Source organism: Somniosus microcephalus, chromosome 12 (genome assembly GCF_052327205.1).
Source record: "Somniosus microcephalus isolate GS21.2 chromosome 12, FLI_Smic_1.0, whole genome shotgun sequence".
NCBI lineage: Eukaryota > Metazoa > Chordata > Chondrichthyes > Squaliformes > Somniosidae > Somniosus > Somniosus microcephalus.
Window position 1 is genome coordinate 106,892,009 of NC_140998.1, and position 24,268 is coordinate 106,916,276.

General features: G+C 42.5%; 1 protein-coding gene across 9 annotated transcripts in view; it reads right to left on the reverse strand.

Annotated features, from left to right (window-relative positions):
* Window positions 1–24,268, reverse strand: part of akap6 (A kinase (PRKA) anchor protein 6) — a 508,272-nt gene that overhangs the window by 221,080 nt on the left and 262,924 nt on the right. For all 9 annotated transcript variants that reach the window (XM_086003387.1, XM_086003384.1, XM_086003390.1 and 6 more), the window contains one exon: window positions 20,570–20,733. In XM_086003387.1, the coding sequence (XP_085859513.1) occupies window positions 20,570–20,733 (164 nt within the window). The remainder of the gene's footprint in view (window positions 1–20,569; window positions 20,734–24,268) is intronic.

The following is a 24,268-nucleotide window of genomic DNA, read 5'->3' on the forward strand; positions in this document are numbered from 1 at the left end:
AAGGTTTTGGACTGGGTTTTTTACATTTTATTGAAGTGGTGGCTTGCTGCAATAGTTTTCTAAGTGCATAGGGAATGCTGCTGGATACTTGCAAGGGCTCGGATGGTAAATGAAGGCCTTTGAGATGACAGAACATGCTGCAATACTCAGCAGGTCAGGCACTATCCGTGGAGAGAAAAACAGAGTTCATGTCTCAAGTCAAGATGCTGCCTGACCAGCTGAGTATTTCCAGCATTTTATGCTGTCATTTCACATTTACAGCATTCAATTGCAGAGGGAAGAGGAAGACACAGAAGTGGAAGAAGCAGAAGAGGAGGAGGCTGAAGAGGAGGAATCAGATGGAAGGATGCATCTCAGACAGCCCCTTTGTGGCCGGCATATCCGGGATGGAATCATCTGCCTCCGGTCTCAGTGACCAAAACCCAATTCCCCTGTCAACATTAGTCCCACACTTTACCATCCATCTGTTACTGACCATCAAAACATCCTCTTGACCACGATGCTGAAATAAAAGCCACCACAAAGCAAACTTTCCAATCCAACTATATACGTATGTCCATCCAATGTGACATCAAGACATCAACTCATCACCTTTATGTATTCCCTTAGTGACTGTCTTGTGTGAGCCTTTGCCTATCCTACTGATGTCACACCGTGCTACCCCAGTGGCTGCAGCATGGCTGGTGGAAGGCTGCTGACTTTCAGTGGGGGGGCACTGCAAATGGCATTGCTGGTCAACCGTGAGGAGCTGGTGGTTGGGAGTGTGAAATCAATCTTCTTTTTGTTCTTCTTCACTCTCCTCTCCCTCTTCTCGGTCACCCACTAGCTGGGCAGGTTGCATTTCTTGGGTGTGTGAAATGAGGAAGTCACAAGGGTGGAGTTGTGGTGAGGGGAGGGCGGCAAAGCATGAGGTGCATGCCAGAAGGAGGATAATGTATGAGGATACCAGCATCTTGTATCCTTTCAGTCCTGCCACTGGCCATGCTCCTGCCAAGAATGACCTGCCCCACCTCCTCCAAGGAGGTGAGGTGAGGTTAAGAATGGGAGATGTGACTCGTGATCGGTGCAGATGATTGGTAGATGAGTGATTGGGTTTGGGGGTCATAAATTGAGTATGTGCGGCTAGTGGTGCAGTTGGTAGGAGACGGATTTTGAAGATGTATTCATTAACTTTGACCAGTGTTCTAAGGTCACGAAGCTTCTTTGGTCACTGGAGCCAGGTGGTGGGGGCGACACTGTTAGCAGTGACGACCTCGGTGATGTGGTCCCACATCCTTCTTTCTGGAGGTCTTCCTGGCCCCTGTGAGTAGAGGGCCTGTCTTGCAGTGTTGACCCCTGCACAAAGCTGGAGTGCTGCGTGCGAGACCCTGGGTGCCCCTTTCCTGGCTTGCTGAACCATTTGTGTTAGTGCTGAGGCATTTTTCCCATTTTTTGAGGTTAGGAAGGGAAGTCAGCTTTAAGAGCTGAATATTAATATTTGGGACTTCTATTTAATGTTAAATATTTTATTAAAAGGCAGAAAGGGCTCAAAACTGCATTGTTTCAATTTATTTTAATTTGTATTGCTTCAGTGTGCATGGCCCCTTTAATTCTCTGGCCTCTTCAATACCCAGAATTCCTTGTGAGCGCCACAGCCTCGCTTCCAGAGGCTCAAACATCACACCTGCACACAAACTTTGGATCGGAGTCCTTCAGCAAAGCCACCAGGACGGCGTTGCATGGCAGGTAAGCGCTGCGCCAACAGTCTCCATCCACACCCCCCCCCCCGAAGAATTTTGCTCTGTTAGTGTTGTGGCCATTTTCAGCAGCCGTCAACTCCAGTTGCCAGTAATACCGGCAACTTTACTGGCTAACACAAATTTCTTCCCCGCAATGTCTGGATATTAACATAATAATAACTTCATGATCCTGCAAAGGCCCAGGATGAGCTAACCACAAAATCAAAGAATTTGTACCATTAACTTCTGCTACTTGTTGTGATAGGCATAGGTGTGTTTAGTTCCTAATTTTATCTTATCAGTTTTGCATTAGATGGTGGTCTTTGTCTTTTCATTAAGACAGAAAGAAAGACTTGCATGTATATAGCATCTTTCATGACCTCGGCATGTTCCAAAGCGTTTTACAGCCAATGAAGTACTTTTGAAGTGCAGTGACTGCTGTAATGTAGGAACATAATCATGTGATGAGCAGATGTACTGAGTTAACCATTAATGGTAAACCAGTGGTCACGCACCTTTGTGGATTTAGAGCTTAAATAGCGAGAATGAAAAAGCTGACAGAAAGATCCAGGTTGGGACTACTGCTATCTCCCAGATTGGCAATGTGTGATCTTTTCATATCTATTGAAAAAGCTTACATAGAAACTTTGTGGCATGAGTTTTGAAGCTAAATCACTTAAGACTACGGTCTAAATTGTGGAGAGGGTCAGAACACTAAACTTTGAGTAGTCTAACAGTACTATAGAACCTGTGTATGATATATGAGAGTCAAAAACAAGGTAATTTATCTGTCTCAGTGCTTCGAGTGTGCAAAGCATATACTTGAAACAGCTGGTGTGCTCTTCAGTTAACTGTTATTAAACCTACAGTCGAATTAAAGAACACAAACATTAGCTGAACTGCTTATTGAAACGTGACTAAGTATAACTGTTTGAATGAATGCTTCTGAAGTAATTTAAAATATCCAATCATTTCATACAAATTAAATCCAAGACAACAATTTCTAAATAAAAATCTGTTTGTTGCTTTTTGATTATAGAAATCTCACACAGAATACAGATCGGCCTGACATTATCCCAACAAAATTCCAACAGTGTAGATCATAAAAACTTAACAGCACCAGGTAGGACAATTCAGGATGCAGCACAGGCATATGCTTAATGCATTATTATCAAAAAGCAATAGCTATCGAGAGAGAGATAGTCAAACTTATTCACATCCAAATTGCATTCAGGCAGACAGTGACTATATTTTACTGTAAGAAATCACACAACACCAGGTTATAGTCCAACAGCTTTATTTGAAATCACAAGCTTTCGGAGCGCTGCTCCTTCGACGACGGAGCAGCGCTCCGAAAGCTTGTGATTTCAAATAAAGCTGTTGGACTATAACCTGGTGTTGTGTGATTTCTTACATTTGTCCACCCCAGTCCAACACCGGCATCTCCACACCATATATTTTACTGAGTCATATTATCAAAATAGCTGCAAGTCTGTGTCTTTTGAGTTTTGTTTTAATAAAAGTAAATTGACTTTTTACATCAGAATCTGTTTTTGGATGCAACTTTTTTACTTTGTGCAAAATTGTGTTTTCATTGATTAATAGAAGGACATTGAGCATGATATGAGATAAAATATCTACCTTTTATCTCCAATATAATTCAGCTCAGCATGACTGCAAATTAAAGATATCCCTAAATCCCCCAGGTGGCTCAGAGATTTTTTCCAAGAAAGTCCCAGGTTTCATCTCCAGTCTGTGCTGAATTAAGTGACCTCAGCTGAGGCAACGGTAGAGAGGCTGCAATTCAGCACCCCTGGGTTCGGGGTGTGAGGGAGTTGGCAACAGTTTCTGCCCTTAGTTTCTATCCAGCAACCACCAATGAAAGCGCGCATGTGTGGGAGTCGGGTAAGAACACGACCAAGTGCAGCTGTGATGCCCCCTGCAGCTGAATAATCTACTGACTCTTGGGGTAGGATTTTCATATTAATTAAAACTCATTTTTAAACAGTTTTGGGGTACTAAAAAAGTAAAATGAACTGTAAGGTCTACTGGGTCAAATCTGCTCCCAAAAAAATTCACCAGCATTCTCCTCAGAAAAAAAGCACTATTCCCCTTTTAATGCCTCTTCAGAGCCTCCCATGTTGCATTTAAATGAGCCAAGTAAGCATAGCCAATGTTCTTGCTTGATTTCTCCCAACTTTCACTCCAAATCTGACCCAAACTAAAACCACCACTAAAACCAAGCAATAACCCTGAGGTGGATACTATATTCAGGAGCCAATTTGTTTGCTGGAGCTGAAAACTGTTATTACTACTTCTTCTTTCATATGGTCATAGCAAAGCAAATCAAATGTCAATATCTAAGTAAGGTTATTACTTAGCCTGCATATTGATTTTAGTTAGTTGGTGGTCTGGAGGGTCTGCACTTTTCCTGCACTGTTTAGTAAGCACCGCAAAAAGTCCAATTGTGGACTGGAGACCTGGATTTTCTAATAGGAATCCCTCTATTCCTATGTTTTGAAGACATCACAGATGTTTTTTTTTCCTGCTGTAGATACTCACTCCATAGAGTTTACAGATCTAGAAGATTTTACTTAGAATTCTCTGCCCGTCACTGCCTCCAGACGCTGCACCTGCCCCCTGCCCCCCGCCCCACCACCCTCCACTGAAGATGTGTCGTTTGACTAATGACCTGCAGCCCACTTCCACAAGGACAACAGTGTTGTCTATACCAGTAAAAGTAACCACTGCCTTGAACTTTTTTGCCACTGGATCCTTCCAGGCAGCATCTGATGAACTTTGCCACATTAGTCAGGCAAAAGCTCACCATTGTCTAAAGAAGGTGACTGATGCTGTCTTCCGGCAGGTTGCGCAGTTCATTTTCTTCTCAATGGGACCAGTTAAACAAAAAGAGAAAGCTATCCAATTTCCCTCAATTTCATGGAAAGGCTTTCATTTAATTAATGTGCAGAACGTATGCAATGCCAATCACCTTATCCTGCACCTAATGCCTGTTCCCAGTAAGCTGTCATAACATTTTCATCTTGTGCCAAATCACCATACCAACCCTGATGACTTAAAGCCATGTATCAGGATGATTGATCAGTGATCAGGGCTAGCTACTGAAGTCATGGCTGATGGCTCTATTAAAGTTTCTGCAGACAGAGACGGACAACAGATATAATGAGGCCCGTGGACTACAAAAAGTGTGATAGACGTTCTGAAGTCTCTGCCATTATCCAACTCCAAAAAGTTCCAAGCATATAGAAATGAACTCTGAAGCCTATATGGTTAAGCCATGTTTACTTTCCAGACAACATTCACCCAAAGGTGCCAACAAATTCACTACTTCTTACCACTGTCTCTATCCTTTGTGCCAGCTACCTTAATTGCTTCTACAAGGTGCTCCCTGAGTGAGACCACGTTGAGATTTGGGTAGCTGTGAAGGTTCCCCTGGAACCATAGAGGCCTGAGCGGACTCTCCTTTAAGTGAAACAGCTGTCCTAGAAGGACCACCTTCCAGCAGCCATTCTGTGGCAGTGTCAAAAAGAGCCAGGCTTATGCATAAAGCTCCTTCATGTGCAGGCATTGGAGAGAGCCTTAGGGAAGCAGGCTCATTGCCACTCTCCAGAGAGACAGGGACATCTGTGGCCACTCTTTGCAGCCAATTAGTGCAGGGCACTGGCTCAGAGGTGCTACTGATTGGTATAGTTAGTGACCGATTGTCCGAATCAAGTCTATAAAGAGCTGTGAAAGTGTCATGTTCGGGCTGACCCTCAAAGCATCTATTGAAGCAGTGGTAGCTGCCACTCTGGAAGCTATCATTGTTCTGAGACCCTCCTGGCACTTTATTGTGGCAGAAATCTCTTGGATTGTCACTCTCTCCAGGGTCTTCTGCAGGTCATGAGAAACATCCAGCAATGTGTTGAAGATGAGTGTAGAGGACTTCTTCATCATCTGAACCATATGCACAGTAACTATTTCCCCATCCTGCATGAGATCATTGTTCTGTTGAAGACTGGGCCCTCAAAGTTTGGGTTTCTAGGCTTCTCAGCCAAGAGAGACCTTTCCTGATAGAATGGCACTCTTCCCCCTTCCCATTTTCAGATCTCATGCTCACTAGTGCTCAGTGCTTCACCAAGTGAAAACTCTTCTGAATCCCTAACTACTTCTTCCTGAGTGGGTGTCACTGGGCTGGTGCTTGGGCAGTTAAGATGCCATGATGGAGCTGGTGATGAAGTGGCATGAATTCTAAGTCTAGAAGTGGCAATGGCTGTGGCTCTGAAAGTGCCCGGTGTAGTGTATGTACCTTTAAGAGAGAACTACTTTTACAGCTCCTGTATACTGTAGTACCAGCAGTGACCACACCTGTATATAAGCCTCGAGCATGCCTCTGTACTGTCAGTCTTGAGACTACCCTCCTCCAGTAAACACCTGTTGATTGTTAAGTTACAGCCTCCGTGTAGTTATTGGAAAACATCATACTTTAAGAATCACGGATTCAACAGTGGCGACGAGGTCGATTCGAATCTGCCTGTAACTCTGCATTTCCCTTCAAGGATTCGCTCCGGGAGGGCGGTGGAAGAAAGTCGAGGCCAGAAGCAGGGGCGTCGACCACGAGCAACTGCCCAGTCATCCGGCAGAGAGTGAACATCGCAGGGGAGGCTGTTGAGAGCCGGGCTTGGTTCCCCAGCCACGACGATCCAGCAACAGACCGGCAACAGGTACAGCGCAGACACTTCCCGGACAGCGGCGGCTGGAGCCGACCAACGGCAGAGAAAAAGCCGAGCAGCGTCGACGGGGTAAGAGAGAGGGTGAAGCGCACAGGGTGCAGCCGGGGGTTGAAAACCGAGTGGCGTCGAGGAAAAACAAACAGAGAGAGAGAGAGAGGGTAAAGCAGCAGCCGGGTTCAGGACTGAGCGACGGCAACGGGAAAAGTGCACAGGAGAACGCGCAGAGCACAGCCAGGGCTCAAGGGCTGAACCGCGTCCGCGGGGAGAAGAAGGGAGAGCGCGGGAGACGCCATTGAGCCGCGGAGAAGAAGGGAGAGCGCGGGAGATGCCATTTTTAGAAGCCGCAGCGGAGAAGAAGGGCGAGCGCGAGAAGAAAGGAAAGCGCGGGAGACGCCATTTTATGCCAGCGGAGAAGAAGGGAGAGCGCGGGAGACGCCATTTTAGACAGTTAAATCACACCCAGGGATGCCAAAGAGTGGCAGTATCACTGCGTTCGACAATGAAGTCGAAGATTGGGCGACATATGTGGAACGCATTGAGGTGTACTGCAGGGCGAATGAAGTGCCAGATGCTAGGAAAGCACTGGTTTTGTTAAATTCCATGGGTGCAAAAACTTATGGCTTACTGCAAAACCTAATAACCCCAGAGAAGCCCATGGATAAGAATTTTGAAAGCATAGTAGAAATCCTACAGGACCACTTAAACCCCACACCGCTGCTGATAGCAGAAAGATTTAAGTTCCACAAAAGGAACCAGCATAAAGACAAAAGTAATGCTGAGTACTTAACGGAACTGCGCAAGCTATCGAAACACTGCCAGTTTGGAGTGGGACTAGCAGATACGTTAAGGGACAAGTTTGTGTGTGGGCTTCAAAGTGAAGGAACCCAGAAACGGCTTCTATCAGAAAAGGATCTTGCGCTGGACAAGGCTTTCAGCATGGCAGTATCACACGAAGCAGCCGCACGGGGCGCTGCAGAGATACAACGGAGACCGCAAGAATATGGCACCAATGAAATGTCATATGGAGCAGGGAAGTGTTATCGCTGCGGCAGAACAACACACGACCAGAAGGATTGTTGGTTCAAGGACCAAGTGTGCAGACAGTGTGGAAAAGCAGGACACATAGCAAAAGTCTGCAGGTCAGGGAAGAAAACCAACAGCAAGAAATCTCCACAGGAGAAGTACAAAAAGGTACATAAGGTGATGGACAGTAGTTCAGACGAACAGAAAAGTGATACAGACTCCGGAAGCAAGGAGCTGGGTTGTCTGAAACTACATAAGGTAACCAAAATGGAGGATCACCAGACTATCTGGGTCACACTCAAGATAGACGGAGTCCAAGTGAAAATGGAATTGGACACAGGATCAGCCCTAACAGTCATAAACCAAAGGGACTACAAGCGGCTATTCTCACATATACCCTTGAAAGCTACAGAGATTGTCTTGAAGACGTACACGGGGCAAAAGTCTACCCCAAAGGAAAAATAAGGGTGAAAGTGACATACAAAGGCCAGGAAATACCTAAAATGGACCTATTTGTATTGCCAGATGGAGGACCACCACTACTAGGACGTGAATGGATCCAGAAGATACAATTAGATTGGCATTCCATACAGGCACTGAAGGTTGAGGCCAAAAAGGATGACAACGTCACACCTGGACGACTGTCAAAAATGCTAACTGACGCACAAGAAGTGTTCCAGGAGGGACTCGGAACACTAAAAGGCATAACAGCAACGATTAAAATAGAGGAAAATGCAAGCCCAAAGTTTTTTAAGGCCAGACCGGTGCCTTATGCGATCCGACCAGCCGTCGAAGCAGAGCTGGAAGGGTTGGAACGTTCAGGAGTACTGTCCAAAGTAGACTGGAGCGAGTGGGCTACACCCATTGTTCCTGTAATGAAGAGGTCGTTGAGTAATACGCCTGGGGAACCAAAGAAGGTCTGCATCTGTGGGGATTTTAAGGTGACAGTGAACCCAGTCCTTCACACGGTACAATATCCGCTTCCACGGATTGAGGATATTTTCGCCTCGCTATCTGGAGGTAAACGCTTCACCAAAATTGATCTGGCCCAGGCGTACTTGCAAATGGAGGTAGAAGAAGCCTCGAAACAATACCTCACGATCAACACTCATAAAGGTCTCTACCAATACAACCGGCTGGTGTTTGGGGTAGCATCGGCTCCGGCTATTTGGCAAAGGGCAATGGATCAAGTCCTGCAAGGGATTCCAGGGACCCAGTGTTATTTGGACGACATCCTGGTCACGGGCAAAAATGACAGTGATCACCTCGCCAACCTGGAGCAGGTGCTCACTAGATTAAAGGAATATGGGCTACGAGCTAATCGCCACAAGTGCGAGTTTTTCCAGAAGCAGATCTCGTATTGTGGCCACGTTATTGATGAAGAGGGGTTACATAAGTCCCCTGAAAAGATTGAGGCAGTAGTCAAGGCTCCAGCACCGGAAAATGTGTCACAACTGAGGTCGTTCCTCGGGCTGGTGAACTACTACCATAAGTTCTTACCAAATTTGTCTACAGTATTACACCCACTGAACACCCTACTGCAAACGGGGGTACCATGGAAGTGGAATGACGAATGTAAACGAGCTTTCCAGAAGTGCAAAGAATTGCTCACATCAAAAGAGGTGTTGGCCCATTTCAACCCAGCACTACCAATTCGGTTGGCATGTGATGCATCACACTATGGTATTGGAGCGGTGCTGTCGCACAAATTCCCAGACGGGTTGGAGAGGCCAGTAGCCTTTGCGTCTCGGTCACTAACCTCAGCCGAGCACAACTACGCCCAGATCGACAGGGAGGCCCTCAGCCTAGTATGGGGAGTAAAAAAATTCAACCACTATCTGCATGGGCAGAAGTTCACCTTGCTGACTGACCACCAACCACTTGTCTCCATCTTTAATCCAAAGAAGGGCGTTCCGGTGATGACTGCACAACGGTTACAAAGATGGTCCCTTTTTCTAGGGGCGAACCAATATGAAATAGAATATAAAGGCACGAAACAGCATGGAAACGCTGATGGGCTATCACGCTTGCCACTGCCTACTGTGGAGGAAGCACCAGCAGTGGGCCCTATCGAGATATTTTATTCGTCAATAATTGAACGATTGCCAGTAACTAACGCGGATATAGAGAAGGAGACCCGCAATGATCCGACACTGTCTCGGGTATATGATTTGACGGTGAGGGGATGGCCAACACATGGCGACTCACTGTTGCCAGCATTCTCATCCAGAAGAGAACAGCTGTCAGTATGCCAGGGGACAGTGATGTGTGGATCCCGAGTGGTAATTCCACCCAAGTTAAGGGAGAGAGTGCTCAATGAGCTTCACGAAGGTCATCTGGGAGGGCTGAAAATGAAAAGCCTTGCTAGGGCTTATGTGTGGTGGCCGGGGATTGATCAACAAATCGAGGACCTAACCAAGAGCTGCTCAGGATGCCAGAAGGTCCAAAATGCACCACCACATGCCCCTCTACACCCATGGGAGTGGCCCTCCTCTCCATGGCAACGGGTGCATATTGATTTTGCTGGTCCATTCATGGACTCAATGTTCTTAATAGCAGTGGATGCGCACTCGAAATGGCCTGAGGTGATAAAAATGTCCTCAACCACTACAGAGAAAACGATTGCAGTCCTACGGACCATATTTGCCAGGAACGGCTTGCCAGAGCAGATTTGCTCTGATAATGGACCACAGTTTGTGTCCGAAGAGTTTCAGAAATTTATGAGAAGGAATGGGGTAAGGCATTACACATCTGCCCCGTATGATCCAGCCACAAATGGATTGGCTGAGAGGTTCGTACAAACCTTTAAAAAGGCGATAAAGGCCATGTGCGATGATGAAATTCCACTACAGCATAAGGTGGACAATTTCCTGTTAGCCTATAGAAATGCGACACATGCAGTTACCAACCAGACCCCGGCCATGATGTTCTTTAACCGAAGGTTGAGATCTCGTCTGGATTTGCTCAGACCAAATGTGCGAAGAAATGTTGAGGATAAACAATTCCAGCACATCAATGAGAAGCCAACAAGGAGCTTCAATGTAGGACAACCAGTCTTGGCCCGTGACTACCGAACAGAGAAATGGCAACCCAGAACGATATGCACACGGCAGGGGCCATTAATGTACACAGTGGATGTCGGGGAGAACATTGTGAGACGCCACGTCGACCAGATCTTAGCGTCACAGGAACGAGTCAACCCCATGTCTCGCGTACCTGGCGATGAACCCGACATACCGGTAGCATTTACCTCAGAAACAGTAGCAGTGGAAACTGATGAACTAACCGACGAAAGGGGGCCAGAATTGCCTCCGCACCAAGAACAAGAACCTCAGGAAAGGCGCTATCCAGAAAGAATCAGGAAGCCGCCCTAAAGACTGAATCTATAAATGGACTATTTCTGTTTACTGTGCATGTTAAAGTGTTAATTGTTATTTGAATATTATGGGTACTGCTAATCTAAAAGGAGAGGAATTGTAGTGTATGTACCTTTAAGAGAGAACTACTTTTACAGCTTCTGTATACTGTAGTACCGGCAGTGACCACACCTGTATATAAGCCTTGAGCATTCCTCTGTACTGTCAGTCTTGAGACTACCCTCCTCCAGTAAACACCTGTTGATTGTTAAGTTACAGCCTCCGTGTAGTTATTGGAAAACATCATACTTTAAGAATCACGGATTTAACACCCGGGTCATCATTGGAGTGAGCAGCCGCTTCCTCCAAGGTACCAACTCTGATGTCAAAAGCAGACGAGCTTGTTTAGCTGTGTACACAGTGACATTTCTGCTAAAGAAATAGCGACTGAATGTAAGAACAATGCAATACTTTCAGAAAGCACATAAAGCTGACACTACATGTGATGAGTCTTGTCCAGCCTTTACCAACCTTCTTTTGTTATCTCATAACAAACCTCACCACCTACCACAGCCTATCCTGTCTCTCCCTATTATCTGCAGAACTTTCTCTTCATGAAGTAGGATATCCCTCCCTTGTTGCATTTCACTGGCACTGGTTTACGCAATGTTTTCCTTCACACGGAGTGAACACAGTGGTATGGGCGCTTCTTCTCCCTTATATGGGTACATGCCAACCATGATAATGAGAGCTGCCCATGCATTGTTCCTTTTTAAATCAACTGTCCTTCAAGACTGGCAGGTAATGTGAATTCACAGAATGTTTAAGTAAAGATGGTGCCTCCCTGTTTCTAGAGGTTCCCCTTTGTATAATTCGGTTGTCCTGACATCCACGTGATGGCACAAAAAGAGTGTGAGAGGTAAGGAAGTGAATGAATCCTCTGTCATTGGAAAAGGACGGTAACTGGGAACAGTGCCTTGTTTTACCTTGACCACCCTTATGAACTACTGAATCTCTTCCTCCACTATGTGGCAGTCCTTGGGGTGGTGAAGATTGCATTAATTGCATCACGAACTTCCCTCCATAGGGTCTGAACCACCTTTTTGTGGGGCTTCCTGCCTTCAGTCTTCAGGAGTCGTTCCCTTCTAGCCCTTTGATTCAGCCAGTAAAATAGCCACAGTGTGATGAAATATTCCATTCACCACTGCCTGTGACTGAGATCGGTTTCAGTGTCATTTCCCTTCCCCCAGACCTCATTGTATTGTGTACTGGAATGTGCTGTATTGTATACTGGAATGTGCTGGAATGTGCTGTGTGCAGGGCTCCGCCCATACCTGGCCCCGTTTGTAAGCTAGCTTCAGTCTGGCCTCAGTCTCCAGAAGGAAGACATCTCTCTCTCTTACGTGTTACTTTCTAAGTTAATAAAAGCCTTGTTTTTGTTCTGCTAACTTCGAGTCTCGGAATTATTGAGGCACATCACACAGAATCTGGGAACCTGCCTGCTACTGGCCCCCCCGAATCTGCAGCTTTTTCAGATGTTCTTCCACTTGTGGCTCCACTGCTCAAAACAAAAAGCGTCCCCCCTTTTAGTTAGCTGCAGTACAGCACTCAGTTTACCACGTTCCTGTCAAGGCTTCTAGGTAAATAATCACTGCTTGGGCTAGATGTTGGATAGCCACCAGCACCTGTGGAACTGAACTCCACCAACAGAGTAAAGCCTTCAGGAAAGGAGGGAAAGGGGAAATAATTGAGAACAAAATTGCCAAGGAGAGAAATATATTTTTTGAATAACTTTAGGACATCCCAAAATGTTTAATGCTCAGTAGAGTTGATAGTTTGCAGCTACATACGTAGCATTATTTTGTACCGTTGGCTTCCTTCACATCAGCAACATTATCTGGATACTAAAGTAGTTGTTCTAAATCTAAAGATAGCGACTCACTTTCACATGATCCCCTCTGACTGAGAAACATTCATATTCTGCGTTCATACTAATGCTGGCCCACAAATGAAAATTAATAAAAGATACTGTGGTGACACAAATGTGATTTTTCTCTCTATATTATAGAGATATTCCTTTTGAAAATCTGCCCAACAATATGACCTACATTTCAGATATTGATTACATGGCAATATGTTGAGAAATAAATTTCTGTTATTAATTACTTTGTTCCTGGGGACTTTTTTTGTTACCATGCAACGGGTATTTCATTGCATCATGGAGTGAACATGACGTTAAGTGACCTGCAAGAGAAGCAAAGCTGCCTCAGTGAATAACAATTCAAATAGCTTTGAGGAAAGAAATCAATTCTTCATCCTGCTAACTTTTTCATTTGATCATTAAAGGCTAAAAATTATTTTTTTAAAGTCAAGTTTTTCCCTCACCACCTTTTTGTTATAATCCCACATCCAGTAGTCTATCCAAGGGAGTAAATTTATATTTTAAAGGTACAAAGGAATCTTTTGTGGTTAAAGCCAGTTTCTCTGGAGCACTAACTTTTCCAATACTATTTACGTGGCGGAATGCTGTATAGTAATCACATAGGTATAATAAGGGTATATATTGGACAAGTTGGCGAGTTAAGGGTTAATAATCAAACTGATCTGCATAACTATAACTGCTCATAGAGCAACAGGCTATGTAAGATAAACAGGAAAACAGAGGGATGCCTGTGCAAGGAAATACGCAACTAGGACAACATTGACCATGAGAGATTAATGTATAACTTTAGTGACTTGTATAATAAACAAAGACAGAGGGATCGATTAACCATGGTATAGAGTGGATGTTTAGGTAAATAAACTGTTCTTGATAGGATACGAGAATGGATAGATCATGAAGTCTTGTTTGCGGAAAGTAGATTTGAAGTAAACAGCTAAGGTTGTTTACGTAAATAAACTGTTCATGAAAGGATCTGAGAACAGATAAATCATGAGGTCTTATCTGTGAAATGTACCTTTTGAAGTAGGCAAATTCGGATGTATAAAAAGAATGGGATTTTCCAGGGTGTTGGAGAGCTGGAAAAAGAGAGAAACCCAAAGCTGTGTACCATATAGATTGATCACCTATGCTGTATATGAATAAAGTCTGTTCCGTATACCCCACCATCAAGTGTCTCGTGTTTACTCGAAGTGTGTCATTGTGAACCATAGAAGGAAGGAGCATGACTTATGGTTGACTCAACAGTGTATAGCAGCAGATCAGAATAATGGTGTCACCTGAGAAGTAATGCAGTCTAACAATATTTTTTTTCCCAGCAGATAAGTGGGTAATAAGAGAATGCACCCAACATCATCATAAATATATCAAGAACTACTCTTGACCTATGCAGTCAACTTCTCACTGTATATTAACAGAATTTCCAGCTCCATGCAAAGTATCAGTACTTTGTGGATGCAGGAAGAAGCTACAATAAACGTCAGGTGCAATATGGTAATCCAACACACAGTGCCATATTACAATTCATTGAAACAGGACACACCAGTGAACACTGCACTATTATTTTCTTCATGTTTGTTTAACTACAAAACGTCACACATTGTTGTCCATAGCACATCAGAAAATAATTACACAACAAAACAACATTGGAGTTATATTATTTGGCATGCTCTACTGCAACAAGAAAATGTACTGCTCTGATGCGTGCTGTTTATGGTTTCTCTACATGTTAATACGTTAAATGACCGAAGCAGCCTGGCCCAACTCCAATAGCTCAGACTGGTTGGTCAAAATCAATGTAAAATATCTGGCAACATCATGGTTTCTACAGCTCATTTACTGTCACAGACTGGTTATAGCATTTTCCCCACCAGTAGTTTCATATTGCTTCTCTATATTGTGACTTTTACTTTGGTCGGAATTTAATAATTGAACAGAACACAAGAAAAGTTCAAATAATTTGTTGTATAAAAGTAAGACTTGCAGCAAGTACTTATAAGTCAGTCATTTCTAATAAGTTATAATTCCAAAATGATTAACAGTAAGTTAAAGAAATGTGTTGCAAGCACTCTACCAATTTGCTGCATTTTAAATCAATGTTATTCTTGTTCCAATGATTGTTAAAAAAAAACCTGATGATACAAATTATTCTTCTAATATGCAGTAAATGATGTCTCAGTATGACTAGCATTTCCTGATGTACACAGTACACAGCTGCGGACTTTTATCATAGTATTGGTCATGTAGGAACCACTCATACTGCCATATATTGAAAAGATGCTGGGATCTTCAAATATCTGTTAGCTGAGACATTACCTTAAAGGGTTTCTCTCATTCAATAAGCAAAATTACTGTATTGCAAAAATCAGAACTTCCACAGATCATACACCATAACATTAAAAACAGTACAGAACGTTGACCAATATAGTCAAACACTGTTTTGGAGTACGCTACTTTTTCCCTTTTCTACTACTCACACGATACCTCATTTGCCATTCCCTAGCCAATAGACTAAGATGACAACCAATACCACTGTGTCAGCTTTGGCTCTTTGGTTGCACTCTTACCTCTAAGTCAAAAGGTTGTGGGTTCAAGCCCCACTCCATGATTTGAGTATACAATCTAGGTTGACACTTGAGTGAGTGCTGCCCTGTCAGAGATGTTTTCGTTCAGATGAGACATTAAACCAACCACACCGATGTAAAACATGCCATCGTACTACTCAAAGGAGAGCTGAGGTGTTGTCCTAGTCAACACTTTTCCTGCAACCAACAGCACCAAAACAGATTACATTTACTGTTTGTGGGACCATGCAGTGAACAAATTGGCTGCTGCATTTGCCTACAAAACAACAGTAACTACACTTCAAAAATAACTTATTGGCTACAGTGCACTTTGGAACATCCTGAGGATGTGAAAGGCACTATATAAATGCAATTTTTTCTCTTTCTTTGATGGCTTGCCTTCTGGTTTTCCCTATCTTTTTCTGGCCTTTGCACACATCCTCGCAACACAGCCAAAAAAGCAGGCTTAAGGGGATTATTGCCACAAACCTGGATCCTAACACAAGAGAGGACCAGAAAGCTGCATCACTGCAATATGAGCTTCACTATGTCATGAAATCCTGCTCATTTTGTTATGTATCAACTGTTACTTTACATATGTTTCATATAGTGAAAGCAATTGCCTTTAATATAACGTGAGAGAAATAATGAACAGCATCAATAACAATTTCTACCATCAGCTCTTAACAGTATTCTCTAAAAGTGGTATGTTCCTTGATAATGTCACATTTTGCTTGTTTTGTTGTGTCCTCGTCTCACTGTGTTAAATATTCTACCGGGATCTGGTGCTACTAACGGCAGTTACTAATTTGGAGTCTAGTCATGGATCTGGCCGCTATGATCTGAAGATGTTTTGAAGTCATTATTACATTAGCTTAAAGTTGGCCTTTATTAGCTATAATGTACTCAAAGGTATGCATCTGTTAAAGTCCTTACCACTCCAGTGGTTGTATGTATTAGCACTCAGCTTCACCTCATAGCACGGCAATCACTAGTAAAACTCCCAAAAGACTAATATCTTTGAGTTGCATGCTGTCTATTTTATCCTGTTCCACCATTCCCGTATTCACAAGAGACTCGGGCAAAAAGCCAATCCTTCAGGTTTGTACTTTACAGAATAGAATGTTCCTTCACTGCAAGATGCAAATTATGTCGTTACAATCGATAAATGCAGATGTTTGGCTTTGATTCTGCCAAAAAAAAATTGGCACAATGAAACAAATTTTGTTCTATTTGTGAAGTGCACAATTCTAAAACTTTATGAATAGAGCAACAGTTGTTAAAGGCCTTATGCTCTGGAGAAATAACATCCTGTCAATGTCCCATTCTCGAGTATTGCAATGTACGGTGCAGGAAGATTTATTGGGAACTTATGACCTTATTACCTGCTCCTGTAAGGTGGGACCGGTTAATGAGACAATGTATCTAATAGTCATTACAACGACTGACAATGGTTCGCTGTCATTCTTCTTTGTTAATCTGCTGTAACTAACCAGATAATGGATGCCACTACTGAATGATTTTGTAGATTAAGGTGATTTATGGTAGTTAAGGACTTTTTAAAAATAAAATTAATTATTCACATTTAAATATTATATTGTAGGGGTTTATTAATTAAATGCAAGATTATGTCTTCTGTTATGGAAATGTTAAGTAGCATCGATATATTTTCTGTGGGTCCCTCTATTGCCTTTACTTTATAATCATTAGTGTGGCAGCTGAATGATTATTTAGAAGATGGAGTTGTTCCACAAAACAACTGAAATCTTTGGCATATTTAAGGTTAATAGTGGACACATCATTTCCATTTACTTTACCTGGAATCATGACGGATTGGAAAATGATTACAGCGATTAATGCAATCTAATAGATTGGGGGAGAAAAATCAACCATTTAGGCGAATGCTTCACTTTCCCTCCCAAATGGCCATGTAAATATTGTATCAATTCATAAAGCAATTATAAACAAACCAATTTTGAATTTATATAGGCCTTGAAATTGCACTGTGTGATAGTAGCGTATAAATGCTTAACGTGTTTGTATGAAATTGCTTTTCAGTTATTTTAAAAGCCCATTAATGCACTTACTTTGAACAGGTTAGCATCACCGTTACAAAAGCAGACAAGGATTTTATCCAAAACATACTCAATTCATATGCTTCACCTCCACAGGATAATTTCAAGGCCAAAGAGATTTCAGAGATTAGTGCCGATAGAATATTGATCTCAAACTCAAAGATTGTGGTTTATGTACTTTAAATTTATAAAATCATTATATGTATCGATCATTTGGCACTTTACAACTCTTGTGGTTAGGGGTCAATTTGGCACTTCAACTTTGGGAAATCAGCAGTAGAGAAATGTTAATTATGTCTGTCATTCTGTGGCAGCCTTGTGTTTTTTTTTAATGCACTTTGTCACGTAAAACCTTCAAATGATGCCTAATTTTAGATGTATTAAATTGTATTAGATGTAACAAAGTGGAGAGATGGCTAATAGTTGGGGAGATAAAAACTGAATAGCACTCAGTGAAAATGATAACTGACCAGCACTGTCTGAACTAGCTGGCCTCCTAACATATGATTACAGTTTGCAGTTAAACAGAGAAACCAGAGCAGATAGTACAGCACTACAAGGAAGGAGAAACAGCAGTATGCAACACCAATAAAGACTAAAGCTGTAAATAGAAGTGGCCTTCATAGAATTAACACAGATGGAAGAGGATAGGAGGGAGAACCCAAGACAAAGCAAGAAGGTTCTAAGAAACAAATATAAGGACCAGAGAAGAAAGTAGAACCATGGATGAGATAAGACAGAGACAGAACAGAGACAACAGAACTTGGAAGAAAAACTGGAGGAGACAATAAGGAAACAGAACAGAGGTAGCAGAAACATTTCTGCCAAAATTGAGAAGGCCTGGGGGGGGGGGGGGTTAACATAAAGTTTTAGAGAAAAACAGAAAAAACTGGGAAATGTTATATATACAATCTTTTCAATGAGAAAAATAAAATACAACATGGACATAACATGTAAAGAGAAAATGAGTTGGAACAAAATGGAAAGAAAGAAACATCTATTATCAGCTGTTCAGCTACAAGAAGAAAAGCAACTAATCAGTGGTCATCAAAAACATTTTTAAGTTCTGCTCTTACGTCAGGGAACAGAGGTATGGTTATGAAGGAATAAGGACAATATGTACAATAACGACTACAAGTATCTCAGATAATAGATAACAGTAATAGTTTTGGGAGTAAGAGGAACAAAAGCTGCAGTCTGATGTGAACAGTATCATAGTCAACAGTTAACAAAGTGACAGATAATATTTTGGTTAGAAACATGCAAAAAGTGGATCATCAACAGTGCTGAATGAGGTCCAATTTGATAATAACACACACTGTAAAAATTGAGAGATTTGCATCTTTAAAAGGGAGTCTTAAGTGTTTCTGTGACCAAGACAAAATGGATGAAATTTCAATTTTTTTTTGCTCTCTGTAACATTTTTTTAAAAGTCCGGATAAAAGCAGCTTCTAATTTCCTGGTTTGGTGTCTGAGAATTCGACAATGTGATTTGTTGCTTAGACAGCTTGTTGACGCCATAGCAGATCGCACTAGGAATTCGCACTACACAGCACGCTGAAATCACTTGAACGTCGAAAAAGGCAAACTTCTCACCACAGAGATCACAAGATCTTTGTGGGAAGCTTTCTTCGGGGCCGGCAGCGAATGCCTTTGCTTCGCCGTTGACTGCAAATTTTGGGCCAATAGATCTACTGGCTTCAGCTACCACAGCTAATGTTGACAAAAATGAAATCAATAATATCAAGAGGAACTGGTTACTGCATTACAAAACTGACCTTCCACTTTTGGTCCTACTTTCAAATGCACAACAGAAAACACTAAAAGTATCCTTCCTACAAATGACCTCCGAGTCTTCATAGAAACAGGTTTCATCTATTTAATCTGAGTGAACACAAGCAAAAAAATGTAGCAATCTCACTGACAGGCCATATGGATAGCTGGTGTTGGAAGTGGCATTCTGGTAGAGTAAATACCAAGTCCTCTTCTAATGTTAGGTTTATCACCTAAACATAGTTTAGTCCCTTCATTATTTTAAAGGTCTCAATCAAATCTCCCCAAAGTCTACACATTCCTACAGTGAAAAGACCCAGCTCTCTCTCATGGTAACATGCTAGGATGCTTTGCGGTAATAAAACAGCACTCTTCAGAAGGAAAACTGGGATGGTTCACCTCACCCACAGAACAACTTCCTGTTGATAAACCACGTAGTATTAACGGGCAACGAAAATGCTGGAAAAACTCAGCAGGCCAGGCAGCATCCGTGGAGAGAGAAACAGAGTTAACGTTTCAGGTCGAAGACCTTTCGTCAGAACTGGAAAAAAGCAGGAAATGGAAAGCAAGTTTAGGGGCTGGGAAAAGGGGGCGGGGATGAAAGAACAAAAGGGAAGGTCAGTGATAGGATAGAAAGCAGGAGAGATTAAGAGACATTGAGAGACATTAAGAGATATTCAAGGCAAGAGGAGGTGGTAATGGGACAGGTTAAGGAACAAAGGATGGCTCTAGATGAAGTGTGAATTGCGCTGGCAGAATGAAGGACAGCTGCCACGTTGGAGGGAAGAAAAGGCCAAACAAAAAGTGTGGATAAAAAAAAGGAAATAGTATTAATGGGTGCTGAAGATGTGGAAATGTCCACAGAATGTTCACAGTTTCTTGCTTATGCTGCCAGCTAACTGGCCTTGAGCACCAAGGCGAATATATATATATCTGTAGGGGGAACAGCAGCAAAGTAGCAGTGCCACACATTAGGGTAATACTCATGTTGACTTTTTAACAAATAGAGCAACATATACCCCATAATGTGCATAGTATATTTAGTACAAATTCAATAGTTACCACTTGAATAATCACGGAGGTACCAACATTTATAAATTAAACTTGAAATTTGTTCCGTGTTGTTCTGTTACCATGCTCCATCAATGTGCTCAATCCAAGCCTCTGAACAGCATCATTGCCGTTTCTCTATTCAGATTTACATGTTGCATGGTATATCTACTAACATTGATTATGCATGTGTTTTCACATACACAAGGAAATGGGCTTGCAACGTTGCTTCTATTTCAGAAACGCTATAACCTGGTGGCTAAACAGTAATGAACTGTTATACAGTTGAAGTGTTTCAAAAAATGTTTAATGTAATTGCCAAACTTCAACCAACTTACTTTGGGGCTCCCAGAACCTTCTAAACCATCTGCAGTCACATCAGTTGCCAGTACCTCAGCTTTGATTATGTCCAGGGCTCGAAGAATCCAGCTGTGCTGTCGTTTGATTTGTCTCTGTAGTTCCTGCCATTGACTTGCAATAATCTGCAGCATGTCTTTCAATCCTTCAAAGCAGAGCAACTACATATCAGCACTCAACAGAAGCAGCACAGAAACTAATAACATTCAATTAGCAAATATTACAGGCAGACACAGTACTTTGCAACTTGTATTCCCCCATAAATATTCAATCAAGTCATATCTCCACTCTTCAAAGGGAAAAAAGCTATTTCTAAACCTCCTTCTAATATGAATCAACACAACCACTGTTCACAAATACTACCATCAACTCGCATTTGCAAATTAAGCTTGAAATTTGTTGAATCCCATGAAGTGTGGAATCACAATGCTGGAAAATACAAAAACTTTCTCATTTCCAACAATGATGTTTCCAGGTGAGGATTAGCACCACTTAGTTCAGTGCTGTGCTGACACTGCTTCAATGATGTGCCTCATCCCAAACTTCTGAACAGCACCCTGCTGCACTGATCAATACAGTGTTTCAGTCTCTTGGAGTTGGGTCTTTAAGGTCTCACACTATCAAATTAGGTACAATGCTTAGGATTGATATAGGCTGTGCTGACTTAGAAGATGTGGCTCTCAGAAATAAATTAATTTATCGCCTTCACAATCATCTGGATGCTGGAAGAAGGCACTTTCATCTTCTGCTCTGGACTGGACTCAAATTGGTTCTCAGCAGGGATCGACTGCAATTGCATTGTATCTGCAATCATGTTTCATCTCAATATAACAATAGAAGAACAGTAGGTGAGAATGCATGGTCAGATTTTAAAATATAGTTTTGCATGGTCTGATTTTTCAAATGAAATTTTATGTAACCTATAGTACAACCTTGAACTGACAGAAGAGTGAAGTAGCTGAGTAATAGGTTAAAATGAACTCCAACGCGCTGAGCGAGAAACCCACGGGATTGGGTAGATCACTGGGATTTACACCCAGGCCAATATTGCTCTCCACTGACTTCAATGGAAAGTAAAATCAGGTGGGGTGTAAAACCGGCATTGCACCTGATCCTGTCAGTTTCCTGGTGGGTGGGTTAAGTTAATATTACCCCCATGGATTACAATAATTCCGAGGCTTCATTTAATTGTAGACTTCACCAAACTGTGCCAGCACAAGTGTGATGTAATTTTTTTGTGTTCTTTTTAATTACAAGGATTAGCAAATTTATTCCAATTGCCAATCTACTAAAGTATTAGTAAAAGTATTCATCCTCTTTTGGTCTTTGTGTCAGCTGTGGCTCAATGGGTAGCACACTCGCCTCTGAGTCACAGGTTGTGGGTTCAAGTCCCACTTCAGGGACACTCCAGTGTAGTACTGAGGAAGTGCTGCACTGTCGGAGATGCCGTCTTTCGGATGAGATGTTAAGCCGAGGCCCCGTCTGCTCTCTCAGGTGGACGTAAAAGATCCCATGGCACTATTTCGAAGAAGAGCAGGGGAGTTATCCCCGGTGTCCTGGCCAATATTTATCCCTCAATCAACATAACAAAAACAAATTATCTAGTCATTATCACATTGCTGTTTGTGGGAGTTTGCTGTGCGCAAATTGGCTGCTGCGTATCCCACATTACAACAGTGACTACACTCCAAAAGTACTTCATTGGCTGTAAAGTGCTTTGAGACATCCAGTGGTTGTGAAAGGCGCTATATAAATGCAAGTCTTTCTTTCTTGTGTTGCAGGAATAGTTAGATTCAATCACAGCAGGATGAATCTGAGTACTTCTTTGTTTGTGCTGATCTCAACTAGGACAGTGAGTGTGGACACAACAATTGGCCCCAACACCATATGAAGAATGGCCAATTGGACAAGATATTGGAGGCTTAATGCCACATGTGGAACTGTAGAGGAGAACATTGGAAACAAAACATTTATTTATATTAACTTACCTGAAGGTAAAATCAACAAGGACAAAGCCATGTTTAGTTAAACAAAATGTTATGACAATTAATATCTCTATGATTGCTGTTCCTACTAACCTCCATGATTATTTCAGGGCAATCCTAATTCTCATAAACTTGTCCCGAGATCTAATTTCACACTGTGTGTCAATTTTTCCCCAAAAATTAATCTTAAAACAGCTTTACATCTTGCAAGAAACATTCTCTCCAATTAGTGCACTCTGCAGCACATCACTGCTGAGCCAAATCATTGCCCTGCCAAGTCTAAACTCCCTTTTCTCATTGTGGCGCTCTGCAATCTCCTTCCCATCAGCATCCCTTGGAAACTAATCTCACCCTCCTTTTTTTGTTTCCTGCTTCCTTCAAATTCTGTACTGTTAAATTTTGCCAAGCACACGGCTTCATGCCAGGGCAGCTTGAGCAACTTTGATTTTGCACCAATTGTCACAGCCTCTCCAATACAGTTTGTTTTCAAAAATGTTTCACTTCAAAATACATCAAAATTAGCTGATTATGAGGGGGATATTCTGTTTAATAATAATAGTTTTTCCCATGTGTGCCATTCAGCATCACAAGTTTTCTTCTGGACAGTAGCAAGCATCTAAATCACAGAATACTCCACAGCCCAAGACACACTTGTGATGGTTATACTGTGCAGAGTGCAGCATGCTACATCTTTTCTGGCTGATATTTTAGACCCCATTGCACGGTGATCCACGTTTGCTCAGTTATGGAGAGTATACTAGCACTAATACTTTAGCTGTGTTTAAGGCAAAAGCAAAATACTGCGGATGCTGGAAATCTGAAATAAAAACAGAAAATGCTGGAAATACTCAGCAGGTCAGGCAGCATCTGTGGAGAGAGAAACAGAGTTAGCGATTCAGGTCGATGACCTTTCATCAGAACTCTGATAAAAGGTCATCGACCTGTGTTTAAGGGTTGGCTACTGGTGTCATTGACTGTAGTTTAAATGTTTGATCACTTCAATCATGTTTCTGCTCCTGTCACAGCACTGAAATGACGCTAATCAAAATCACAAATGACATCCTCTGTGACTGTGACCGTGGTGCATTTTTTCCCTCCTCGATCTCTCTGCAGCCTTTGACATGGTCGACCATTCTCCTCCAGTGCCTCTCCTTTGTTGTCCAGTTCAGTGGGACTGTCTTTGCTACATTTACCTCTCACCTTTGTAACCATAGCCAGAGATCACCAGCAATGACTTCTTTTCCCATCCCCGCACCATTACCTCTGGAGTCCCCCAAGGATCTATCCTTGGCCTCCTTCACTTCTTCATCTTTATACTGCCTCTCGGTGACATCATCCAAAGACATGGGCTCAGGTTCCATATGTATGCTGATGACACCAGCTCTACCTCTCCACCACCTCTCTCAAACCCTCCACTACCTCTGTGTTGTCAGACTGCTTGCCCGACATCCAGTCTTGGATGAGCTGCATTTCCTCCAGTTAAACATTGGGAAGACCAAAGTCATTGGCCTCAAAAGTTGGCACCTTAGCACCGGCAGTTAAAGCCGTTTTGGAGAAAAAATGGTGGCCGCCTCGCTTCCACTCACTTCTGGCGTGGCCTGCACTGGTCACCATCTTGGTGAGGGCGATAGCGTGGGTGGAACGTGCGTGCGCCAGCAGTATGCAGAGTAAGCAGATCGTGACGTCAGTCAGTGT